The 26153-nt window shown below is 41.3% G+C and overlaps 1 protein-coding gene across 6 annotated transcripts in view; it reads right to left on the reverse strand.

The window, feature by feature from the left end:
- Window positions 1-26153, reverse strand: part of Parn (poly(A)-specific ribonuclease) — a 94257-nt gene that overhangs the window by 5534 nt on the left and 62570 nt on the right. For 5 of the 6 annotated variants that reach the window (XM_087910842.1, XM_087910844.1, XM_087910841.1 and 2 more), the window contains 4 exons: window positions 25547-25602; window positions 24018-24104; window positions 19394-19468; window positions 5373-5541 (listed from right to left, as the gene is read on the reverse strand). In XM_087910842.1, coding sequence (XP_087766968.1) covers window positions 5373-5541; window positions 19394-19468; window positions 24018-24104; window positions 25547-25602 — 387 coding nt within the window. The remainder of the gene's footprint in view (window positions 1-5372; window positions 5542-19393; window positions 19469-24017; window positions 24105-25546; window positions 25603-26153) is intronic. The other variant, XM_087910843.1, reaches the window with a different exon arrangement.

The raw sequence follows: 26153 nt of genomic DNA on the forward strand, positions 1-26153 counted from the left end.
TAGATTATAGGTCTGATTTTTCCTTTAAAAAATATATTCCCTGAAATGGACTTAATGAGCTAGACCATGTGACCAACAAGTCTTGTCTTCTTGAAATGTATCTTATAAATAGATTTTTTTAAATGATAAGATGTATTAAAAAAAAACAAAAACAAAGAATTCCATTTAAGGGACACCTTCAAGTAGAGAGAGCTGGGTGAGAAGAATTGAGAGCTAACTTCATAGGATTAGACTCCTAGAGGTGACACTGGCAGATACTCAGGTCAACAATGTGGCAGCTAACTCTGTTCCTCCTCCATGTTCCTCCCATCTCCTCGGCACTTGACAGTCACTCTAGACCATCCCCATGTGAGCAGGGTCACAGCAGCCCTCTAGCCCATCCCCTGTGTGAGGCTCATGCCAGCCCTGGCCTCTGAAGGCTGGCCTCTTGCTTCTCCTCTACTACACGGACAGTTTGCTTTTGTTTTTAATTGTGGCAGGGAGAGGGATCAGCAGGTAATGGCACCTACCACAAGGCCTAATAGCTGGAGCTCCTTCTGACAGAAAGAAAAAGCTGACAGCCCTTACCTTCATGCTGTTGATGCTGCCTCTATCAGATACCAGATGTCTGTGAATATTTGGGTCTGTTTCTGGGCATTGTGTTTTATGATTTTGTTTTGTTTTATTGGGACAGGGTTTCTCTGTGTAGCTCTGGCTATCTTGGAACTTGCTCTTTAGAACAGGCTGGTCTTGAACTCAGTGATCCACCTGCCTCTGCCTCCTGAGTGCCGGGATTAAAGGTGTGTGACTTTAATAGATCCAGCTAAGTTTTGTTAAACATTATGTCCTAGGGAGCACCAGCCCTCAGAACTCAGAGACCAGAGAAAATGTCCATGCCTTCTCCCTTTGCAGCATGGGATGGTCCTAATGATTTAGTAACTTACTTAGGAGTTTTTGAATGGCCTAAATTTTCTGAAACTATCTAACGTTTAAAACAACAAAAATACTCAAAGGTATTATATCCTTGCTTTCTGAGACAGTCTCTTAATGTGTAAGCCAAGACGGCCTTGCACTCTTACTTCCTCTGCCTCACCCTACTGAGTGCTGGAATCATTTATATGCGCAACCTACCACAGGTTTATCTGTGTTTGTTATTTTTTGTGTGCGAGCCGACACAAATTGTTTCAGCAAAGATGGACTTTCTTACATTGCTGTTAAGATGAGTAGGGAAGGACAAATGGAAGGCTTTCTTCACACTGAGAAATGTAAGAACAGAAGTACTAAAAGAAAACCTGGGGAATTTCAGCAGCCTAGGTATGGAACATGCTTTCCTTGTATGAGTTGCCACCCAGATCAGTCAAGATTGATAAATCTGAATATAAAAATCTTATATATGGCAGTCTTGTGAGCAAAGCAAAAAAGAAAAATAAAAAAGCAGGACAAAATACTGATCACACACATCACAAAGGAATGTAAAGTACAAATGGAAGAAACTAAATGTAAAGGAAGAAACACACATATGCCCATACTCCTTAAACATGTCCATAAAGCAGCAGTGCAATGCTGAAAGGTAGTTTCTCACCACTAGATTAGCATAAATATCCACACACATGTGCTCTGCTCTGTGAGACGATGGGGATGGACACGTATGTGCATGCAGATGACAGTACAGCATTCCTGCTAGGGATGTGGGGCACCTAACAAAACAATACATGGATACCGCTCAAGTCAAAGAGCCTGCTTCTAACAGTTCAGAAGAAAAGCCTCCAACAATGCAAAAGAAAATGTAAGCTATGTATGTGTGTCATTCATCACCATGTCTTTTTTTTTTTTGGTTTTTTCAAGACAGGGTTTCTCTGTAGTTTTGGAGCTTGCCCTGGAACTAGCTCTTTTAGACCATATTGGCCTCGAACTCAGAGATCCACTTGCCTCTACCTCCCAAGTGCTGGGATTAAAGGCGTGTGGCACCACCACCGGGCCTTACATTATTAAAGTATTAAAAATATAAAACCCAAAAAATAAAATATATAGATGGCCACTGTAAAAATTGAAAATATCAGTATAAATTTGTTTAAAGGAAGTAACAGAGACCAAAAGTAAAGCCTGGGTGTTAGCTGAAGTTAAGCCTTGTTAGGAAGTCACAGAAATGAGGCAGCTTGGGATCTTCAGAAGAAAAGAAAGAAATGGAGCAGAAAAGAGATATATTTTTCACAAAGGTGGTGCGTCAAGAAGAGTTTAGTGGCTTTTCTGTTTTGTCTGGGGTTCTATTTTAATTGTTACTTATGTATACATGTTTATGTCTGCTTGTCTGTATGTGCATACAATGCCCTTTGAGGCCAGCAAATAGCATTAGAGCCCTGGAACTGGAGTTAGAGGTGTCTGTGAGCCGCCATATGGGTGCTGGGACCTGAACCTGGTTTCTCTGCACAGGCAGCAAGTGCTCTGAACCACGGAATACTAGAATAACAACCAGGAAACCATATGGGAAACACTAAACCTTAACTAACCTCCATACATTAGTCAGTTTCTCAGTGTGACAAAATCCCTGAAATGAACAATTCAAAGAAAGAAAAAAGACAGTCTCAGGAGTTTCAGCGCTGGCTGCCTGGCCCATCGCTTAGACTCATGGTGGGACAGGACCAACAGCAGGAGCACTTGATGCAGTGAAGCTGCTCACGTCATAGTGACCCAGAAGCAGAAGGAAGGGACAGCAGCTCCTAGAATCCCTTTGAAGGGTATTTCCCCAATGACTTACACACTCCAAACAGCCCCCACTCCTAAAGTGCCAACCTTCTCCCTACAGCATCACCAGATGAGAGCAAAACTTCATTTGGAAGGCATGTAAGAACCCCATCATTTCATGACATAATCAAAATTTATTTGAAATGGACCACAACCCAAGTAGAAAAGCAAAAACAACAAACCCTCCAAAAGAAAACATGAACAAAATCATGACTACCTTAGGGTAAACAAACATTTTCAAGGAAAAAAAATATCTAACTATAAAAGAAAAACAAAAACCATAAGCAAACCATCACAGTACCAGTCTTTTCTGTTGTGATAAAAAAAAACACCAGACCCAGGACACTGACAGAAAAAGCATTTATTTATGGACCTAGAGGGAGGTTCAGCTGACCAGCAATACAGTGAGATCAGGATCACAGCTGCTCCTGTTGGTATCTAGCCTCTTCCTTTCCCGAGCGTTGAGTACCTTTTGCCTCTCTCTAGATTGCAGGTAGATTACTCACATTGCTGGGTGCTCACACATGGGGAAGTGTGGCGACAGGATGCCATGATGGTTGGAGCAACAAGCTAAGAGCTCACATCTTAAACCTCAAGCAAGAAGCAGACAGCAAACTGGGAATTGCACAATTCTTTGCTACCTCAAAGCCTCCAGAAGTGTCACACTTCCTCCAGCAAGGTCATACTCAGACAAAATCACCAACTGAGGACCAAGCACTCAAATGGCAGAGCCTATGGGAAGCATTGTCATTCAAACTATCACAATCACCAAAATTAAAAAGTATCTGCTCATTAAGAGGTATCATTAAATAGTCAGGTGGTGGTGGCATACACTTAATCTCAGCACTCAGGAGACAGAGGCAGACAGATCTCTAAGTTCACGTGGTCCTACAGAGTGAATTCCAGGAGAGCCAGGGCTACACTGCATATTATTTTAAGTGTTCCTTTTGTGTTTGTGCTGTGGAACATTTGTTTAATGATGTAAAGATGTGTAATTTTTGTTTATGCTGCATTTGTTTAACTCTGTGAAGCTGTGATTCTTTGCCTGTCTAAAACACCTGATGGTCCTAATAAAAAGTCAAACAGCCAATAGCAAGGCAGGAGAAAGGATAGGCGAGGCTGGTAGACAGAGAGTCTCAATAGGAAGAGAAATCTGGAGAGAGGAGGAGTAACAAAAGAACAAGGGAAGGAGGCCATCAGAGGCCGGCCAACCAGCCACAGAATAAGAGTGATATACAGAAGTAGGAAAAGGAAAAAGCCCAGAGGCAAAAGGTATTCAGAATAATTTAAGTTATAAAAGCTGGAAAGAAACAAGCCAAGCTAAAGCTGGGCATTCATAACTAAGAATAAGCCTCCGTGTGTGATTCATTTGGTAGCTGGGTGGTTGGGCCCCCCAAAAGTCAAAAGAGCAAAACATCACACACTACAGAGAAACCCCCAAAAGAGATCATTACAAAAAAGTGAATAAGCAAATCAATCCTCAAAAATAAGTGTTCAGCATACATTTCTAATCCAGAATACTTCGAATCAACAGAAAAGAAACAGCCAACACAGTTTCCAAGGGGTATGACAATAAGCCTCTAAAAGGGATACCTGAATGGCCAATAAGCACATTAAAAAGGTAGCCAAGGACTAGAGCGTGCAGCTAAACAGAGCTGACTAGATTCTTAGCACTGCAAACACAAAAGATGGGTCACTTCATTAGTCATGAGAGAGAAGGAAATTAGAAACATAAGGTGCTAGCTCATCTAGCGTAGCTAAAAGTAGCTGACAGCATTAAATGTTGGCAAATGTGTGAAGCACTGGAAGTCACAAGTTACTGGTGGGCTGTAAAATGGCATAGCCACTTCAGAGATTGTTTCTGTTTCTCCAAAGCTTAAAGTTTAACAATCACATAAATGTCATACACCATTCCATAATCTTCCTTCTACTCACTCACTCGGGATGAAGAAAAACATGCTGACACATACATATTCACAGCAAATAGCTCCCCTCCCAAAATCAACACACATAAGAGCAAATCCCAGAAACAAGGTTTATCTTTATCTTTTTTTTCTTTTTTTAATGAAAAGGCAAGGACAATACTACATAATTCCATCTCCAAAGCTAAACCAAAAAGGGTAAGGTAAACTAATCCTTTTCTATGAATCTCTCTGCCTACTTATTTTTGGGGTTGGGGAATGGACTCAGGGTCTTAGGCTTGCTAGGTCATGGTTCTCTGATTTTGGTGCCTCAGAAAAGGGAGAGGCAGATACCAGCGGGAGCAGCTCTACCCTGGCCTCTCGCATTGCTGGACAGGCCCTGAACCTCCATTTCCTTACTCATAAGACTGGAATAGAATACCTCCTATTTGTCTTGATGGTGTTGTTGGAGAGTTAGTGAAAAAATCTGGGGTCTATATAACCTCTCAAATGTTACAAACTGGAATACTCATAAGGCAGTGCAAAAAAAAAAAATCTAGCACCAAAGAGGTCTGTGAATTCAAGGGCAACCAAGATTATCTCAAAATGAAGATGCACCTAATAAAAAATTAAACAGTAATCAGTTATTTACAACATTATATAAAAGGTATTTTCCTCCTTATTCATTAAGGAGGCACCAAGAGGGCCACTGCAGGGACAGCGCAAGTCCCAGCACAGCCAGGGGCTCACCTGTTGGTATGGGAACAGGGGTCTGGAACAATGGGCTGCTTCCTGTCCACCTCCTTCCAGCTGTCTTCTGTCCACTTCCTCTTGACCTGCTTGTCTTCCCGCTTCTTTCCCACATACTCAGCATAGGTCTGGATCCGGTAACTTTCAGCGTATTTGCTGGTATTAACAGCTACAAGGAAGAGAAAGAAATCCTTAGATCAGATAAAGACAATACTTGGGAAAGGTGGCCGATGGTGACTAAGAAGCCCCAGCCCAGAGGGGCTTTGTAAACAGGAAAGCTCTGCAAAGGCATGACCAGAACACTGACTTTCCAGGTGTGTTTACAGCTAGCAAGACAGATTGTAAGAAAGAGTAAACAAGCAGCCATTAGGCAATACCCGCAAATTCTCACTATTACAGAGTAGTGACAAAGGCCACAGCACACTGGTGTTGCCACTATGTCAATGCTTCAGAGATACTGTGTTTAAGTTCCACAGTTTACCTGCGAGAGAGAATGTCTTTAACAATGAGAAGCAATGGGTTGGGAAGACAGCTCATTTAGTAGCGTGATTGCTTTAAAAGCATGAGAACTTAAGTTCAGATACCCAGATCTGATACTACCAAAAAAAAAAAAAAAAAAAAAAAAAGAAAGAAAGAAAAAAAGAAAAAAAGTCTAGCATGATGTGCTGCAAATGGGCAGATAGACCCCAGAGGGTCAGCTGGCCTGGACTGCATGGCACAGTTCCAGGCCAGGGAAGTGGGAGGCACCTGAGAACCAATTTCTAAATTTTTTTTTTTTTTTTTTTTTTTACTCCACCTCCCATACCAATACACAATGAGAAATAAGGTCACAGAAGTCAAGGGTTTCCTACAGGTCCCTCTACCGAGACACCAGGTTATCCAAATGGCAGGGCCCTTTGTGATGCACTGCACTTAAATTCTAGAAACTCCACAACCTCTGACATTTGCTTAACTACCCCCCACCCCACACACACTTTTTGGTTTTTGGTTTTTCAAGACAGAATTTCTCTGTGTAGTCCTGGCTGCCTGGAACTCACTCTGTAGATCAGGCTGGCCAGAACTCGTAGAGATCCGCCTGCCTCTGCCTCCCAAGTGCTGGGATTTTGCCCTTTTTGGGCAAACCCATTTCTTGGGGATTGATCCATGTTACCTCACTCACCGTTCACTTTTAAAGACCTCCCCCTCCCCCAGTTCTCTGCATTGCACCCTGCTGGTGCAAATGGGTGGGTCAGAGATTTTGTTTGTTTGTTTCTGGGTTTGTACTATGGAGCACAGAACCCAGGGCCTGGCTCACACACAGCACATGCTCTTCCCCAGAGCGCTGCTCTGGTTACTTGTGTTCCAAACCCACGTGCTCCTTCTTTGAGGAAAAGGATGGGACAAGTGGCAGTGAGATAATGAGGACACGGAGACCTGTCATGGGTGAACGGCTCCGTCACAATGGGTGGTGGTCCATGCAGTTTCGTCATGTGCTCTTCTTGCCCACTAACCGCACCTCTAACACTTGTAGGGAGATAAGAGCACATTCTCTTCGGAGGGATACCTTGCTCAACCTAGATATAGGGGGAAGGGCCTTGGTCCTGCCTCAAAGTGAAGTGAGATTTTGCTGACTCCCCACGGAAGCCTTACCCTTTCTGAGGAGTAAATGGGGAGGTGGGATAGGGAAGGTGGAGGAAGCAGGAGGAAGGAGGGGATGGAGTGTGAATGAAGAAATAAAAAAAGACTGTATTTAAAAATTCTTAATAAAAAAGAAGGAGGAGGAGGAGGAGGAAAAAAGAGCCTGGCCATGCTGTCGGAGTAGTCTTGATACCGAAGGAGCTGCACCAGCACATGACAGTCACGGTTTGTACAGCTGTACCTGGCAGAGTTCAAAGTAGATGCATGAATGGATGCATGAAGGCAGAAGGCAGCTGGGACACATGAACATATAGTCCCGGGGTATGCCAGAATTGGACAATGGACCAGGCTTGGTGGCACAAACATGTAACCCCCACGTTCAGAAGGCCAAGACAGAGGAGTGACAGCCTAAGGCCACAGTGAGTTCAGGACAAGATCCTGCCTGGGAGAAAAAGAAGTAAAAGAGACTCTGGCATACCAGAAACCTTAACCTTAAGAAAAGGAAAAGGAAGTATAAGAGGCAGACGCTACACACGGCCAAGGGTCGATATTTTGAAATCTTAAAATGGATCAGATTTGACCAAACTCCTCAGTACAATTGTTTGTTTCATGTCATACTTGAAATATCTGGACATCCAAATATTAAAATAAGAAAGAGGGATAAGGAAGCACTTCTATCAATGTGGTGAATGAAAAGAAAACTCCCTCCAAAGGGAGTGGCACTATTAGGAAGTGCAGGCTTCCTGGAGGACATGTGTCACGGTAGGAGGGTCTTTGGGGTCTCGTGTGACAGTCAGTAGACTTCTTGCTGCCTTCTGGTCAAGAGGTAGCCAGCACCACATCTGCCTGCACACCACCATGCTCCTTGTCATGATGATAATGGACTGAATCAATGAAACTATAAGCTGCCACCTCAATTTTTTTTTGTAAGAGTTGCCGTGGTCATGGTGTCTCTTCACAACAATAATAAAAAAAGAGTCTAACTAAGACAGTCAGTAAAGTGTCTGCCATATAAGTACAAGAACCTAAAATGCATGGGTGGCAGTGTGTTCCTATAACCATAGCCCTGGGAGAGGGTAGAGACAGGCATATCCCTGAGGCTCATTGGCCAATTTAGGCAAATCATTGAGTTTCAGGTTCACAAGGGAATCCTGTCTCAAAAGCACAAAGGTGGAAGAAACATCTTTGTTGACACCCAGTTTCCACATATGTGAGTACCCATGTGCACATGGACACATACTAACAAGTACTTCATTCACACCCTATGGTCACGACCCACAAAGAAAGATTTAATATACTTTAAAAAAAAAAAAACCTCAACTTCTTTAAGACATACAGAAGTTTACTTAAAGGTTTATTGTATTTTTCTATAGTGAAAGAGGAAAAACACCTCAAAGTATCAGGAAATTTTCATATTATGCAACATTTCCTCCCAAAGAAGTAGCAGGGATTGTGAACAAACCATGAGCTCAAAACCACAACTCTACGTCACAGCAGCGCAGTCTGCAGAGTTGTGTCGTGTGATGGACCAGCACTGTCTCCCTGAAATCCCCTCTTTGATTGGAAGGTCTACACTACAGCACCCAAAATAATCCTCTCTGAGTGGGATGTGCATTCCCAAGGAGAACCATGGACTCAGGTCAGTATCCCCACAGCAGCTGAGGCCATGGCAGGGCTCGAGGGCAGCGAGAGGATGTGCCCAGTGGTACTCCCTCTGCTCCCAGTCCCCTGCCCCAGTCCACAGAGCAATGTCTCCAACAGCTCCCTGAGCACAGTGGAATCAGGGTGACTTGAAAGGGAAGACAGATAACAGGCCTCTCACCACAGGCCTCACATGGCAATGATACCAGCATCTCTTCAAGTGCCTACAGTTCTGCAGCTCTGGCCTTTAACCTAAAAGCCAACATCTGGCTCAGAGCCACGCTTCTGATGGGTGAATCACAAAATAAATCAGCTGTCCACCCAGTCCTTCAGCATCCACTTGCCTGTTAGAATCAGCATGGAGCAGGCTACCTGGGGACACAAGCCTTCTCCAGGTGAGCCAGGGAAAGGGCTCTTTTGCTCCAGCCACTTTGTCAAAGCCGATGGGAGGTCAAACACACCAGGAGTCTACCCTGTTTCCCTGTGGACAGTGAGGTGATTCTCACATAATAATCTCATGTCTCCTGCCAAGTCTGTTGCCTCTTCACTCAACACACATCACAACATTTAATCTCCACAATTCCCAGAGGAACGGATGCTCCAATGACCACAGATAAAGCTCTCCCGCTGCCTAAAGCCTTGCAGAAATCAGCTTTAAGCTGAAACCAATACATAAGAAATATATAGACACATTTAAAAGTGGCATTCTCTCTCCTGTGTATTTACAGAAATTTAGTTTGCTGAAGCTGACAACCATCTTATAAAATGCTGCATTAGGAATTTTAATTAATTATATAAGAAGCTGAATTTTCGACCTAGGACAGAGAGGGCCCGAGAAAACAAGCTCTACTGGGAGCAAAAGCCAGGAGTAAATCCAGTCCTGGGAGCCAACCCAGTCCTGGGACACTGGCAGACCAGGATTGAGCCAACAACCTGACTCAGAGTCTGCAAGCTCCACCAGAACAGGTCCAACTCCAAGCCAGGGACTTCAGCAGGAGGAGATCCAGACCAAGATTTACAGAAACAGATCAAAGCCAGCAGCCTAGGTCAAAGTAGACCTAAGACAGCAAACTCCAAGGGAGCAGAGCAGGCACAAGAGCACTGAGCTATCTCCAGGAACAGGAATAGCCAACAGGGTAACTAGAACTGTGACACTGACTATACTACGAGGAACAACCATCTGAGCTTTAGATTCACTGGCACCTAGAAGATTATTCAAGAGAATCTCAGAGAGCCCCAACCACACCTATAGAGGAAAAGATGAGTAGAAAAGGTAAGATCACACGCTACACCACAAAGAACACAATACCAGTAAAACCTAAAGACCCTACAAAAGCAAGACCTGAACAACAAAATATGAATGAACCAGAAGAAAATGATCTAAAAATTAACCTCAAGAGAATGTTTGAGTTCTTAAAGATGAAATGAGGGGCTGGAGAGATGACTCAGAGGTTAAGAGCATTGCCTGCTCTTCCAAAGATCCTGAGTTCAATTCCCAGCAACCACATGGTGGCTCACAACCATCTGTAATGGGGTCTGGTGCCCTCTTCTGGCATGCAGGCATACACACAGACAGAATATTGTATACATAATAAATAAATATTTTTTTAAAAAAGAAGAAATGAGAAATTCCCTTAAAGAAATGGAGGAAAAACAAACAAAAAATTGGAAGATATCAGCAAATCACTTAAAGAAAACCAAGAAAAATGACTCAAACATATAAAAGAAACTATATAGGACTTGAATACTGAGATAGAAACAATACAGAAAACAGAAGCTGAAGGAATTATAGAAACAGAAATCATGAGAAAAAGATCAGGAACCAGAAATGCAAGCATGACCAGCAAAATATAAGAAATGGAAGAACGTATCTCAAGTGCTGAAGATACAGTAGAGGAAATAAACTCATCAGTTAAAGAAAACATTAAAGTTAACAAAAGCTTAATCCAAACTATCCAGGAAATATGGGACACCATGAAAAGGTCAAATCTTAAAATATTAGGTATAGAAGAAAGAGAAGAAGTTCAATTCAAAGACACAGAAAATTTATTTACAAAATCATAGAAGAAAACTTTTCCGACGAAAAAAAGGATGTGCCTATGAAGATACAAGAAGCTTACAGAACACCCAATAGACTGGATCCAAAAAAAGTCCTCTCGTCACATAATAATCACAACACTAAACATACAGAGTAAAGAAAAAATATTAAGAGCTGCAAAGGAAAAAGGCCAAGTAACATATAAAGGTACACCTATCAGAATTACACCTGACTTCTCAGTGGAGACAATGAAAGCCAGAAGGTCATGGTCAAGCATTATGCAGACATTAAGAGACCGTGGATGACAGCCCAGTCTACTATAACCAGCAGAACTGTCGATCACCACAGAAGGACAAAACAAGATATTCCATCACAAATCTAGATTTCACCAATACCTACCCAAAAACCCAGCCCTACACAAAATACTACAAGGAAAACTCCAACCCAAGGAAGATGGCTACACCAACAAAAACACAGACAATTGATGATCTCATTACAGCAATTACTGAAGCAGAAAAAAAATGCACAAATTAACATCACCAATGACGAGAGCCAAATTAACAGGAGATAGCAACCACTGGTCATTAATATCCCTTAATGTAAATGGACTCAACTCACCTATAAAAAGGCACAGACTAACAGACTGAATACAAAACCAGAACCATCCTTCTTCTGTATACAAGAAACACATCTCAACTTCAAAGACAGACATTGTCTAAGAGTAAAAGGTCGGGAAAATATATACCAATCAAACAGACATAAGAAACAAATGGGTGTAGCTATCCTAATATCTAACTAAATAGACTTCAAGCTAAAATCAGTCAAAAGAGACAAAGAAGGTCATTTCATATTAGACACAGGAAAAATCAATCAGGAGGAAATTTCAATACTGAACATCTATGCCCCAAATACAAGGAAACCCTCATATGTCAAAGAAACACTTTTAAAGCTTAAATCATATATTAAACCCCACACACTAGTAGTGGGAGACTTCAACACTCCTCACCACTGGACAGGTCAATCAGACAAAAAATTAACAGAGAAATAAGAGGACTAACAGATGTTATGACTCAAATGGACTTGACAGACATCTACAGAATATTCCATCCAAACAGAAAAGAATATACCTTCTTCTCAGCACCTCATAGAACCTTCTCAAAAATTAACCACATACTCAGTAACAAAACAAACCTCAACAAATACAAAAAAAATTGGAATAACCTAATGTACCTTATCAGATCACCATGGCCTAAAACTAGAAGTCAACAGCAATACTAATTCCAGAAAACCCACAAACACATGGAAATTAAACAATGCTCACCTGAATCATCAATGGGTCAAGGAAGAATTAAAGGGGGAAATTAAAGACTTTCTAAAATTCAATGAAAATGACCACACAACATACCCAAATATATGAAAGCAGTGTTAAGAGGCTGATAGCACTAAACGCCTACAGCACAAGAAGCTGGAGAAATCCCACACTAGTGAATTAACAGAACATTTGAAAACTTTAGAGCAAAATGAAGCAAACTCACCTAAGAGAACTAGATGGCAGGAAATAATCAAATTGAGAGCTGAAATCAACAAAATAAAAACAAAGAAAACAATACAAAGAATCAATGATACAAAGAGTTGGTTCGTTGAGAAAATCAACAAAATAGACAAACCTTTATACAAACTACCCAAAAAACAGAGAGAGAATATCCAAATTAACAAAATCAGAAATGAGAAGGGGGACATAACAACATACACGGAAGAAATACAGAGGATCATCAGTTCAGATTTTGAAAACCTGTACTCCACAAAATTGGAAAATTTAAAGGAAATGGACAACTTTGTGTATAAATAACACTTACCAAAATTAAATCAAGACCAGATAAGCAAATTAAACAGACGAATAACTGCTAAAGAAATAGAAACAGTCATAAAAAGTCTCCCAACCAAAAAAAGCCCAGGATCAGATGGTTTCAGCTCAGAATTCTCCAAGACTTTCAAAGAAGAACTAATACCAATAGTCCTCAAATTATTCCACACGATAGAAACAGAGGGAACATTGCCAAACTCTTTTTATGAGGCTACAATTACCCTGATACCCAAACCACAGAAAGACAATACTAAGAAAGAGAATTGCAGACCAATCTCACTCATGAACACTGATGCAAAAATACTAAATAAAATACTACCAAATCAAATCCAAGAACACATCAGAACCATCATGCACCATGATCAAGTTGGCTTCATCCCACAGATGCAGGGATTGTGGCACATACAAAAATCTATCAACATAATCCACCACATAAACAAGCTGAAAAATAAAAACCACATGCTGATCTCTTTAGATGCAGAAAAAGCATTTGACAAAATACAACATCCCTTCATGATAAAGGTCTTGGAGAGAGCAGGGATACAAGGAACATACCTAAACATAATTAAGGCAATACTCAGCAAACCAACAGCCAGCATCCAACTAAATGGAGAGAAACTGCCAGCGATTCCACTGAAATCAGGAACAAGACAAGGTTGTCCACTCTCTCTATATCTATTCAATATAGCTCTTGAGGTCCTAGCTAGAGCAATAAGACACCAATAAAATAAAACAGCCTGGTATTGGCATAAGAACAGACAGAAGGACACATGGAATCAAATAGAAGACCCGGATATCAATCCACACATCTTTGAACACCTGATTTTTGATAAAGAAGCAAAAAATATCAAATGAAAAAAGAAAGCATATTTAACAAGTGGTGCTGGCACAACTGGATATCAACATATAGAAGAATGAAAATAGACCCATATCTATCACCATGCACAAAACTCAAGTCCAAATGGATCAAAGACCTCAACATAAACACTGAACCTGATAGAAGAGAAAGTGGAAAGTACACTTGTACGCATTGGCACAGGGAACCACTTCCTAAATATTATCCCAGCAGCACAGATACTGAGAGAAACAATTAATAAATGGAACCTCCAGAAACTGAAAAGCTTCTGTAAAGCAAAGGACACGGTCAACAAGACAAAATGACAGCCTACAGAATGGGAAAAGATCTTCACTAACCCCATATCAGACAGAGGTCTGATCTCCAAAATATACAAAGAACTCGAAAAAATTGGACACCAAAAGATCACATAATCCAATAAAAAAAATGGAGTACAGACCTAAACAGAGAACTCTCAACAGAGGAATCTAAAATGGGTGAAAGACACTTAAGGAAATGTTCAACATCCTTAGTCATCAGAGAAATGCAAATCAAAACAACTCTGAGATTCCATCTTACACCTGTAAGAATGGCCAAGATCAAAAACACTGATGACAACTTATGCTGGAGAGGTTGTGAGAAAAAGGGAATACTTCTGCATTGCTGTTGGGAATGCAAGCTGGTACAGCCCTTTGGATGTCAGTGTGGAGATTTCTCAGAAAATTAGGAAACAACCTTCCTCAAGACCCAGTAATACCACTTTTGGGTATATACCCAAAGGATGCTCAATCATGCCACAAGGACATGTGGTCAACTATGTTCATAGCAGCTTTGTTTGTCATAGCCAGAACCTGGAAACAAGGTTCTTGTCTTTTTCTACTTCCCATGTAGATTAGATCTATGTGTCTCTTAATGTCTACATTGTTGTCTGAGTTCTCTGGGATTGTGGTTTGTAGGCTGGCTTTCTTTGCTTTATGTTTAAAAACCACCTATGAGTGAGTACATGTGATAATTGTTTTTCTGTGTCTGGGTTACCTCATTCAAAATAATGTTTTCTAGTTCCATCCATTTTCCTGCAAAATTCAAGCTGTCATTATTTTTTCTTCTGTGTAGTACTCCATTGTGTAAATGTACCACATTTTCCTTATCCATTCTTCGGTCGAGGGGTATTTAGGTTGTTTCCAGGTTCTGGCTATGACAACCAAAGCTGCTATGAACATAGTTGAGCACATGTGCTTGTGGTATGCTTGAGTTAGTTTTTTAACATTTTAATATATTTATAAAGTACTATTAAACAAGAGGCAATTTATACATGACAAATGGTGTAGCTGAGACAGAATTAAAGGCAAGTGCTAGAAGCACAGTGATCAAAAGCAGGAAAGGGCATGCTGGCTCTGGTCAAGCAAGAATCTAATAGAATGATCCCCCACTGCAACACCTGCCAGCTGCAGGAAATGCAGAGTCTGAAGAGTAGGAGGAAGTGCTCTGAATAGGAAGAGTGGAAGATGTCAAACAGTTGGTGGATGAACACGGGGTCAGAGAGAGAGAGAGAAAGAGAGTGGGGGGGGTTGTATGCGCACACATGCACACCTGTGCACTAGAGAGACTTTGCCATGTCATTAAAGTGGCTGGTGCTTGGGTCCTGCAGGACCTTTTTTCTTTTCTTTTTCTTTTCTTTTCTTTTTTTTTTTTTTTTTGAGACAGGATCTTACTATGTATTACTGGCTGGCTTCAAACACACAGAAATCTGCCTGCCTCTGTTCCCTGTATGCTGGAATTAAAGGCCTGGGATAACATGCCCATATAACCAAAAAGATTTTTTATGAGTCTCACATCTTTCTGCTATGAGGAAGGAAAGGAAAAGGCCGGGGTCACGAGCAACTAGAGTGAGACAGGAAAACTAGCAGAACGGAAGCCAGGTAAAGACGAGTGCTGAACAGATTTGGCCAATGTCTGATCGTTTTGTGTTTAACATACATCTGTTTATATCTTTGTGTATGTGTGCACATATGTTTATAAGAGTGTGCACAGGGGGAGGTCTAAGGACAACCACATCTGAACCCAGGTCATCAAGACAGCAATACGAGAGCTTTTACCCAAGGAGTCATCTGCTCTCTGACTCCTAACCACTAGTGCAGCAAACTGGAAGTCTGAGCTCCGATCTAAACATCACCCACAAGTCCAAATAAGATGAATATCTGTGAAACTGAAACAAAACACCCTTCTGAGGAATATATCCAAATCCAGAGACTCTACAAGAGAACATTCACAACACATAAGAAACAATTCCAAACTGCCTCAACAAAGACCAGGACAAGAAGACCCATTATAGATGTACATGGTATAAACTGTGCTTTCCATTTTTGATACAGTATTTAAGAACTGTATTTTGTCATTAAATAGTCTGTATTAAATTATTCTACCCAACCATATTCTGGGTAAACTTAAGATAGATGAGGTTAAACAATGACATTAAACAGGCATACTACATACATGTTCTGCTTAATAGCATTTTTATTCACAGGGGCTTATCAGGAAGTCACCTTACTGCAGGATGAGCAGTACCAATGTACAAGATAAAAGATCCATTAGGCTGGCTCATTAGAAGAATAATGGTCAAGGAGTAATGAGTCACACAGCAGAGATCCAGAAATAAATTATCTAGTCTGCACAACAGAAAGATGGTATGAGAAAAAAAGCCAATAAGAGCCAAACAGAGCACACGATGTCTTGTGTGCAGTAGGAATCCCAAGAGAATATGAAAACAAATATCTGAAATTTTTCCAAATCTGGTGAAAGACATATATTAAATGCTGCCAGTTCAGACAGAATAATACAGAGAAGGAACTAGAAGTATACCTCAATCGTGCATGTCAGAAGCACTGGGGCTCCACCCATGGTATACACAAATTAAAATAAGCCATGGCTAAGTGCAGAAACAGTCAAACTTGTGAAAAACTCACTGGGGCATGGCTCTGTTGGGGAAACTCAGGGTCCAGTGCCCAGCACCTATAAAATGAGATGTGGTGTGCATGCCTAGCACTAATCCTAGAGTCAAGAGGATCCCTAGAGCTCACTGGGTGGCCAGCCTAGCCAAGTCAGTAAGGTCCAAGTTCAGTGAAAATGACACCATCAAAACATGAAAAGTGGAAAGCAGGGCTGGAGAGATGGCTCAGCAGTTAAGAGCACTGCCTGCTCTTCCAAAGGTCCTGAGTTCATTCCCAACAACCACATGGTGGCTCATAACCATCTGTAATGAGGTCTGGTGCCCTCTTCTGGCCTGCAGGCATACATGTAGACAAATATTGTATACATAATAAATAATAAATATTTTAAAAAAAAAGAAGTAGAAAACAGACTAGGAAGGCACCAACATGGATCTCCATACCATGGGCATAGTGTGTGCTCGGGCACACACACACACACACACACACACACACACCATTTTAATAATTAGTATACAGTTTCCTGTAAGAAAAGAACTTTCATTTTCAAGAGGTCAAAAAAGACTTTTCAAACACTGATGAGAATCAGTGATACCAGAGGAAAAAGACAGTTGTCAGCTTACTCTTTGAATGTAAATCAAAAATAATTTGTATCAGAGCCTATATAAGTAAACATTTAATGATTTTTTTCATTGTTACATTATTGATCTGCAGGATCCCCTCTATTTCTGCTGAAATGCTTGTATAATTTATTTAAGGTAGCATTAATAGAATTTGTAGCACATTTAGATAACCCAGTTCCCTGGCATCATTAGAATCATTACTACAAGAAGTAAACTTCAAATTGTCTTTTAAAGCAGCATTCACAGATTTAGAAATCAGAAAGAGAAACAGACATGAGATCTATCAAGTACAAAAGGTATCTCCGGTTCATGACAGGATGTGTATTGTGACTCCAACCCCATGATATTGACCAGACTCAGACAGCCACTGTAAACACAGTGGCCCCTGGGGGTCCACGGGTAAATTCTCAGTCTCGGAGCACACCGTCTTCTATGGGAGGAACAGAGCACCTGACACAGGCTCAACGCTCAACACCTGCATGTGGCTCACAAATACGTCAAACTCCAATCCCAGGGAACTCGATGCTGTCTTCTGGCCTGCAAAGGCACTAAGGCCCATATGTGGTACACAGACAAACAAGCAGACAAAATACTCACATATATATATAAAGAGAAAGAAAAGAAAAAAAATTGAACAAACAAATGTTAAAGAAAAAGGTAGTATAATTAATGTCAAAAATTTTAAGGATCAATAAAAAATGTGATGATCCATCTTTTCAGAACCCTATTTAAAAGCAAATGAAGTGTCATTCACTTTGCTTGTAAAACAAACATTTGATGCAAGTTTAAGGGTATGGAGAAATCACAGCTAATCACAGACAAACAAGAAAAGGACAAGAGAAACCACATGAACCAGGACACACAAATATGCAGAATAGATGAGTTGGAGAGATGAATAAGTGGTTAAAAAGCACGCTGCTCTTCTGGGCTTCATTCTCAGTACCCACATGGTGGCTCAGAGCAGGACAGCCAGGGCTAGACAGAGAAACCCTGTCTGAAAACAGAACAATGCAAAAAGCTACTGCTTCAGGGATCCAGCTCCAGTTCCATGGGATTCAACGTCCTCTTCTGACCTCCACAGACATAAGGCATGCATGTGGTGAACAGAAATACATGCCAGCAAAACACCCATACAAATAAAATACTAAAAATTTTAAATAAGTAGACTAATCAAACATTTACTGATAATAAGTCATTAAAAAGCTAAATTAAAATAATTTTGGATAGCCGGATGTGATTGTGCACACCTTTAATCCTAGCACTTGGGAAGCAGAGGCAGGCTGAATGGGAGGTTTCTCTACCCCACCCCATCCCACAGTCACTTCTAAAAAATCACTCAGAGGTTTAATATTAATTATAAAATGTTTGGTTGATAGTTCAGGCTTATTACTAGCTAGCTCTTACATTTAAATTAAGCCATTTCTAGTAAGCTATGTATTGTCATGTGGGCATGGCTTTTACCAGTCTGCTGGTATCTTGCTTCTTCAGTGGCTTGCTTGCATCTCTCCAGACTCTGTCCTTCTTTCTCCTTGTATGCAGTTTGGCTTTCACATCTAACTGTATTCTGCCTGGCTATTGCCCAATTCAGCTTTCATTATCATTCAATGAGAGCAATGCAGCATACCTAAGGGTTATCCCACAGCAGCAGGTAGATCTCTGTGAGTTCAATGCCGGCCTGGTCTATATAGTGAAACTCTATGTCTCTTAAAAAACAAAATAAAACAAAACATACAACAACAAAACCCATTTTGGTGTGTGTGTGTGTATATATAATTTTGTTATTTGTTAAGACAAAAGCAATTTATATACTGATGAGATGAATGTGCTTGTCTAATACAATACAACCCAAAGTTGCAATGATTGATTTGATGAATGCTGAGAAATAACAGTAGAAAACATGTGACCTCCTCAGTTCCCATAATTGAACCACTCTGCGTCTGAACAGAAAGCAGTCCATTAAAACACTGCAATCAGAACATATGCTAATGGGAAATCTGAGGTGTTTCAGCAGCTGGCGGGGGTACTGCATCACGGGAGGACGTGCGCAGCATCAAACACACATGCTGTGTGCTCGGAATGAAGGCTGGAGTGAGACCACGGACAAGCACTGCCTACAGTTTACTAGCATTTGATTTTACGCTGTTTGGTCACTGCATGCTCAGAAACCTTTCTCTATGGCCAAATTTTCAAACCTGACATTTAGTCACATGTAACTACATGGGGTCTTGAGGCACAGTTTAAGTATCTTTAGAATAACGAATCAAAGATCCTTCTCCTCTGTATGATTTACTTACTAATTTTTTCTGAGCAGCAATGCCAGGGAATCAGCTGGCTGTGTCGCATCTTTCACACTGAAGGAGAACCCCCACCTCACTAACACACAGAACAGACATCTAGGACACTAACTGAAGGAGAACCCCCACCTCACTAACACACAACAGACATCTAGGACACTAACCAATCTGGACTTGTTCGGGCTGGCTGAGAGAAACGAAGGCTGATGTGTCATCAATCCAGGATATCTGAATGTTACCTGTTAACAATGAATGAAAAACAAAGTGAGCGTCTGAGCATTTAGAGAACCACACCACAGACTCAGCGGGCAGACTTCAGGAGCTTCTAGAGAGATGACGTCCTGCTGTGAGACTGGAAACCTTAGCACTAATCAATCTACTACTTGTTCTGTTAGTTTCAAGAGAGTGTAGGAGATGTCTTAGTACATAAGAGCACTTGCTGGGCTATCACGAACTCCTAAGTTCAAACCTCTACCACCCACACACAAAAAAACCGACGCCTGTAACTCCAGCATTGGGGGCTGGAGACAGGATCTCAGAAGCCCATTGGTAAGCTAGTCTAAGACAGCTTCACGTTCAGTGAGAGACCCTGAGTCACAGCAGGATGTTCGGCTTCCTCCACTGGTCTCCCCAGTGGTGTGTGTGGTGCATATATCTGCGTGCGTGCACACACACACACCTTGCAAAGTATAAAGACCTCAGTTTGATCCTGGCAGCCCTATAAAAAGGCGAGCACAGTTGAGTGGGCCTGTGTGCCCTGTGCTGGAGAGGTGGAGATGGGCAAACCCCTGGAACTCTTGGACCAGCAAGTATGGCAAAATTGGTGAGGTTTGGGTTCAGTGAAAGACCCTGCATCAAAGAACTAAGGTGGAGAGGACCAGTGAGAGGACTCAGTGGGTGAATACACTTGTTGCCAAGACTGACTGCTTCAGCTGGATCCCTGGGACCCACATGACAGAAGAGAACCAACTCTTATAAGCTGCCATCTGGCCTTTACACCATGCTATGGCATGTGTGTCTTCACACACAATAAACAAATACAATTTTTGAATTTTGGAAAGATAGTAAAGTAGAAATTTAATTGAGGAAGGTATCAGACATGAAGCTCTGGACTTCACAGTCACACACAGGTACACACACAAAACAGTGATAATAAACTTTAAAAGTTAAAAAAGAAATAAAGAAAACTTAGCTACAAGGACTTATCACAATTCTGTCCAATCTTTGGCCAAGGTTAGAAGTTGTTTATCTTTCAAGGTCACTAACAAAACTCCAAGACCACCTACAATCAAACTTGTTACAGATACTTCATTTTACAGACTGCTACAGTTTGAATATTTCTGTCCCTGCCCCATGATGACACTTAATCTCCATTATCAGGTACTCAGGCATTGGGACTCATAATACTTAGCAGTGGAGCCTTGGGGAGTGACAGGACAAGGGAGCTCATGCAGGGCGGTGCCTCTCTTGGGAGTACTGGGGGCTGACAAAAAGAGGGGTGCCTGACATACATGTGCAAGGACCTGTGTTCCTCTCTCATTCCAAGATGCTCTGGGGACCCTGACAGCAAGAGGTTGTGATTCCAAACTACTAGAAAAAGTTCTGAGCAAAACTGATCCTATTGAGATGGCTCGGTGGATAAAGGAGCCTGCCGTCAAGCTTGACCATTACCAAAATCCATATGGTGGGAGGAGAGAGCTGACTCCTACAAGCTGTCCTGACTTCCACATGCAATCAATCACATGTAACATGCACACATGCTTGCCTGTAATTTAAAAATTAAGGGTTCAGAGAGAGAAAAACCAAGACAGGCTGACAGGGAGAAACAGCAGCAAAAGTACTACACTGAGGCAAACAGTATGAGCGGAAAGGGAGCCTGTGGAGAAGATGGAAACTCGCACCTCTGCATCACTTGGGGATACACAGAGCACCAGACTTTAACAATGGGTAAACAGCACTGGAATTTAGCAATAAAATAAAATTCACTCTACTTAGACTTTTAACGGCTGGGAATTAAAAAAAAAACTGTTTAGTTTCACTATCAAAGTGGAAAAGAAAACAATACAAAAACCCCCACTTCAGTTTCTCAGTAAGATGACACACCTCTCTGCCCAGTGGATAAGACAGACAGCACTAGTCAGCTGCTGAACACCTTCCAGGGCCAGCTCCTCATCCTAGAGTCATGTGAAGGCCACAAAGTCGGTGTTATCGCTAGTACAATTGTTGTTGCTACTAATGAGAGAACACTTGCCCAAGATCACACAGTTAACTTTTTACTTATTAAAACTTTATTGTAAACAATTTTGGAAAAAAAAATCACACACTAAAATGAACTAGATCCAAAGTCCATACCTCTCAATGGCCGTTTTTTAGACGTGTTTTCTCTATCTAGTCCTGGCTGTCCTGGAGCTTGCTCTGTACACCAGGCTGACATGGAATTCAGAGATCGCCTGCCTCTGCCCCACCACACCTGCCCCTCAATGAACTTCTAGACAGTTAGAAAAGTCATTTTAGAGCTGTGGAGTTTCACACTAGGTTTTAGACTTTTTACTTACTTTAGTGCTTAAAGTCTGACTTCATAGGGTCAGAACTTAAACAGATGAAAATAGCAGGCACTTCAAAAAGAGCTGAGCCTGAGGTCACTGTCTTTCTGTGCAGCTAAATTAAAAAGTGGGGTAGGATTTCAAAGGGCAGAGGGCACCAGCAAGAGGACTTTATAGAAATATAACTGCTTTCAAATAAAGTATTCTGGGTTTGTTTTTAACTTAAAAGGTAATGTGTGCTCATTTCTGAAAAGACAGGAAAGCTTACAAAACATAAATACCATCTGAAAAATACTTAGTGATGTGGTTGGAGAAACAGCTCAGCTGTTAAGAGCACGTGACTGCTCTTTCAAAGGACCTGGATTCAATTCCCAGCACCCACATGGAGACTCACAACTGACTATAACTGCAGTATCGGGGATCCGATGCCTTCTTCTGACCTCCAGACACTGCACACACATGGTGCTAATACCGAAATGCAGGCCAAAAAAAGAAAAAAAATACAGATTTTTCTTAATAAAGAATAATAAAATACTCAGTGGTAAATGTTGAATGTATCTTCCTTTACTTGCATCTGACTTCTCTACAATGTCTTTAAAAATAATATTAGTTATACAGGATCCTATCCCATATCCTCTTTTAAATCTAAGTATTAAAATACTACTTAAATATTTTCACCTCTGCATATACACTTCAAGCATATTATTTTATTCATTACTGTGCTCGATGGTTTTGTGTCAACACAAGTTTAAGTCATCTGAGAGAAGGGACCTCAATTAAGAAAAATGCCTCCATAACATCGGCTGTATGCATCCTGTAGGCGTTTTCTTAATTAGGGATTGATGAGGGTATAACCAGCTCACTGTGTGTGTGTGAGACCATCCCTGTCTGCTGATCCTGAGGCTATAATAAAGCAGACTGAACAAGCAATGGGGAGCAAATCAGTAAGCAACTCCCCTCCATGGCTTCTGCATCAGCTCCTGCCTCCAGGTTCCTGCTCCAACTTCCTTCGGTGATAGTTGTTGAAGTGTAAGCTAAATAAACCCTTTCCTCCCTAACTTGTTTTTTGGTCACAGTGTTCCCCTGCAGCAATAGAGACCCTGACTAAGACAACTAAGCAACTAAGACCCTGGCTAAGAAGTCATAGCGTGCATTTGAATGTCAGAGACAACTTAGTGGAACTGGGTCTCTCCTCCACTTCTCTCCCTTTCTTTTTCCTTCCTTCCTTCCTTCCTTTCTTCCTTCCTTCCTTCCTTCCTCCCTCCCTCCCTTCCTTCCTCCCCCCTTCTCTCCCTCCCTCTCTTCCTTCCTTTCTCTTTTTGCTTTGGAGCCTATCCTGGAACTAGTTCTTGTAGACCAAGCTGGCCTCAAACTCAGTCTCTCCTCCACTTTTATGTGGGCTCCAGGTATTGAACTCAGATCACTAAACTTGCACAACAAACACTGAGCCATCTCATTAGCCTATGAATATTTTCTTAAATGTCTGCACAGTAAATCCTTTGATGATATACAAGTATTACTAAGCATCCTACTACTGGCCAGTTTTCTGCCTTCACTTTATTCAAGAATCCCCAAAGAGAATAAATAGCTTCAATACTTCATTTTTTTTTAAAGAAGAAAATTATTTATTTATTTATTATGTATACAATATTCTGTCTGTGTGTATGTCTGCAGGCCAGAAGAGGACACCAGACCTCATTACAGATGGTTATGAGCCACCATGTGGTTGCCGGGAATTGAACTCAGGACCTTTGGAAGAGCAGGCAATGCTCTTAACCACTGAGCCATCTCTCCAGCCCCAATACTTCATTTGTTAAAGTAACAAACTTGTACATTCACAGACCCTGAGAAGTTTAACCTGAGAATGAGAGGAACTGTCTGCTTTACACACACCTGGAGTCTTGGTCTGCTCAGACATCTGTGTTTGCTGCTTTTATTGTAAATCTCACATAGAGATTGCTTGTCAGTGTAAAACAGACATTCTCTCTGAATTTAACCTTAAAAATTATTTACCCTGATCTAGGCTTATTTTCCTCATCAGCAGTAAGGGCAGTCCTCAGTGATGGTCCATATACTCTGTCAGCAAGGCTTACACAATGCACCTCAGATCCCATTACAACAGAACAGTTCTGTGGCTGAAATTAACCCTGTCATGGACTTAGAGATCTTTTCCATGATCTCCTTCTGACCAACTAACCACCAGAAAGGCAACCCTTAAAGCAGCCGCCACAACTTTCCGGCTCACCAAAGGCGCTGAAGAGTTGGTAAAGGTCACTTGTCTTCCACTCTTTGGGGAACGTCACGTGGAGAACATGGTCGCGTTTAGGCTGCACTACGAGACAAAAGTGACAAAAGAATGACAGTGGATAAGTGACCCAAGAACTGGCCAGGGAGATAGCCAGTTATAGAGACACTGCCACACAGCTGAGAGCAGACCAGGGAGACAGCCCAGTTAGAGAGACGCTGTCACACAGCTGAGAGCAGACCCTATAAAAAGTGGACATGGAGGAATGTACTCCAAATGCCAGTACTGTGAAGGGGTAAACAAAAGGATCCATCCCTGGGACCCTCTGGTCAATAGTCTAGTCTAAACAGTGAGCTTCAGGTAGACACTGGATCTCAAAAAACAAGGTAGACAGCTCCTAAGGAACAACAATCAAGGTTGGCTCCTGGCAAGGGATCAAGGCAAGTCACTGATTCCTTTGGTTACCTCAGCCCACAGAATGTTAGGGTTATAAGTGTGCATTACCACACTTGGCAAGCACAGATTCTTTAAACTAGTCCACACTATGTAGACACGACTGCCACAAAGACACTGCAGTCCTACCTCTGTGCCTGAGTGCTGGGACTCCAGGTGGGCATGGCCACCCCGGGCATCAGCAGAGTGTTCTTATATATCAGGTAACCCATAACAATTTGATTGACAGCAATTAAAAAAAAATCAACTTACTAAATTTAAATAGATGCATAAGTAACTAGAAAATAGAAAATTGAACAAATTACTGACATAGATAGCATTTTTTTACTTTTTTATATTAATAAAGCTTTTAATACAGCTCAGTTATATACACTGTGAAAGATCTAGAAAACTAGAGCTTCAAGTCATGTTTTAAAAAAGTCATAGCTCAATTGAAAAAAAAATAGAGTACAAAACTGCAACAAGAGCCCACTGACTTTATGACTTTGCTCCCCAAGTCCTGCAGAGCTGCCAGCCATAGCCAGGAGCCATCATATTGGTCTGCTGTATAGACAAGCGTGTGCTGCCCTGGAGTAGGTAGGGGCTGCACTGGGTCCTGATGTCAATGGGCATTAAATTGAACCAGGCAGCAGAGTGTCAAGAAACAGCCAGCATGAAGAAAGGTGTAACACTGCTACCCTAGTCTACCTCAAGCTTCAATGTCGGGTATTGGTACTTCCTGGGCTGAGTTCTTGTATGTTTGCTTGTCACACACATCCACAGGAAGGCCCCACAACATGGTCTAATGGTGATGTCTCCAGCTTGCTCAACTTATTTTTTAAATATGTATTGGAAATGATTCAGCTTGGGGGTGGGATAAAACTATGAATATATGAGATATACTTCTATAGCCTGAAAAATGCAAGTCACAACATGAAACAAGGGTCTCATGAACTTTTAAGTATGCAACCTTTGCCAACCACAAACCACTGCCCATTCTTAAGGAAAAAGTTCTCTTGTCAGCACCATTTCCCTGGTGTCCCTTTCAGGCCACACTCTGGTAACTACAAATGCAATGAGGAAATCAATGTACTTACAGTCTGGCCCTTCCAGGTTTAAATAGGGAATATCCATGACCCTCATAAGAAATAACCTACCAAAAGAAAAACAAACAGGTAACAAACTAATTTCTTTAAGAAAAAAAAAGTATCTATTAAAATTGCAGCAGATGCTACTTGTTACTGTGGTGGTTTGGCTGAGGATGGCCGCCATGGGCCCTGGTTTGATTATGCAGTCCTCAGCAGGGGGAAATGTTGGAGGATGTGTGGAAAAGTTCTGCCATCACCAGTGCACTCTCTCAACTCCCTATGTGCACATTTCTGCTACCAGGCCTCCTTTGTTCTGCCATCATAAACTCAAGCCTCTGAAACCATTAGCCCAACTAAATGCTTTCTTCTGTAAGTTGCCTAGGTCATGGTGATTTTGTTACATCAATAAAAAAGTAACAAATACACTTACACTATTCTAAAAATTAGGATTCTTAAAATTTACTTCAGAGGGTTTTTTTTTCTTTTGAGCTAAATATTTATCATAAAGATAAAAATACAAATTGTGGTATCTCCAACACCTACAACAGTTCCAGGCATTCTGTTGTTTCTAAAATATACCAACTAGATTCATGAAATTGTTACTGAAAAGCTGAAA

The sequence above is a fragment of the Myodes glareolus genome, chromosome 9 (assembly GCF_982192425.1).
Source record: "Myodes glareolus chromosome 9, mMyoGla1.1, whole genome shotgun sequence".
In the NCBI taxonomy this organism is placed as follows: domain Eukaryota; kingdom Metazoa; phylum Chordata; class Mammalia; order Rodentia; family Cricetidae; genus Myodes; species Myodes glareolus.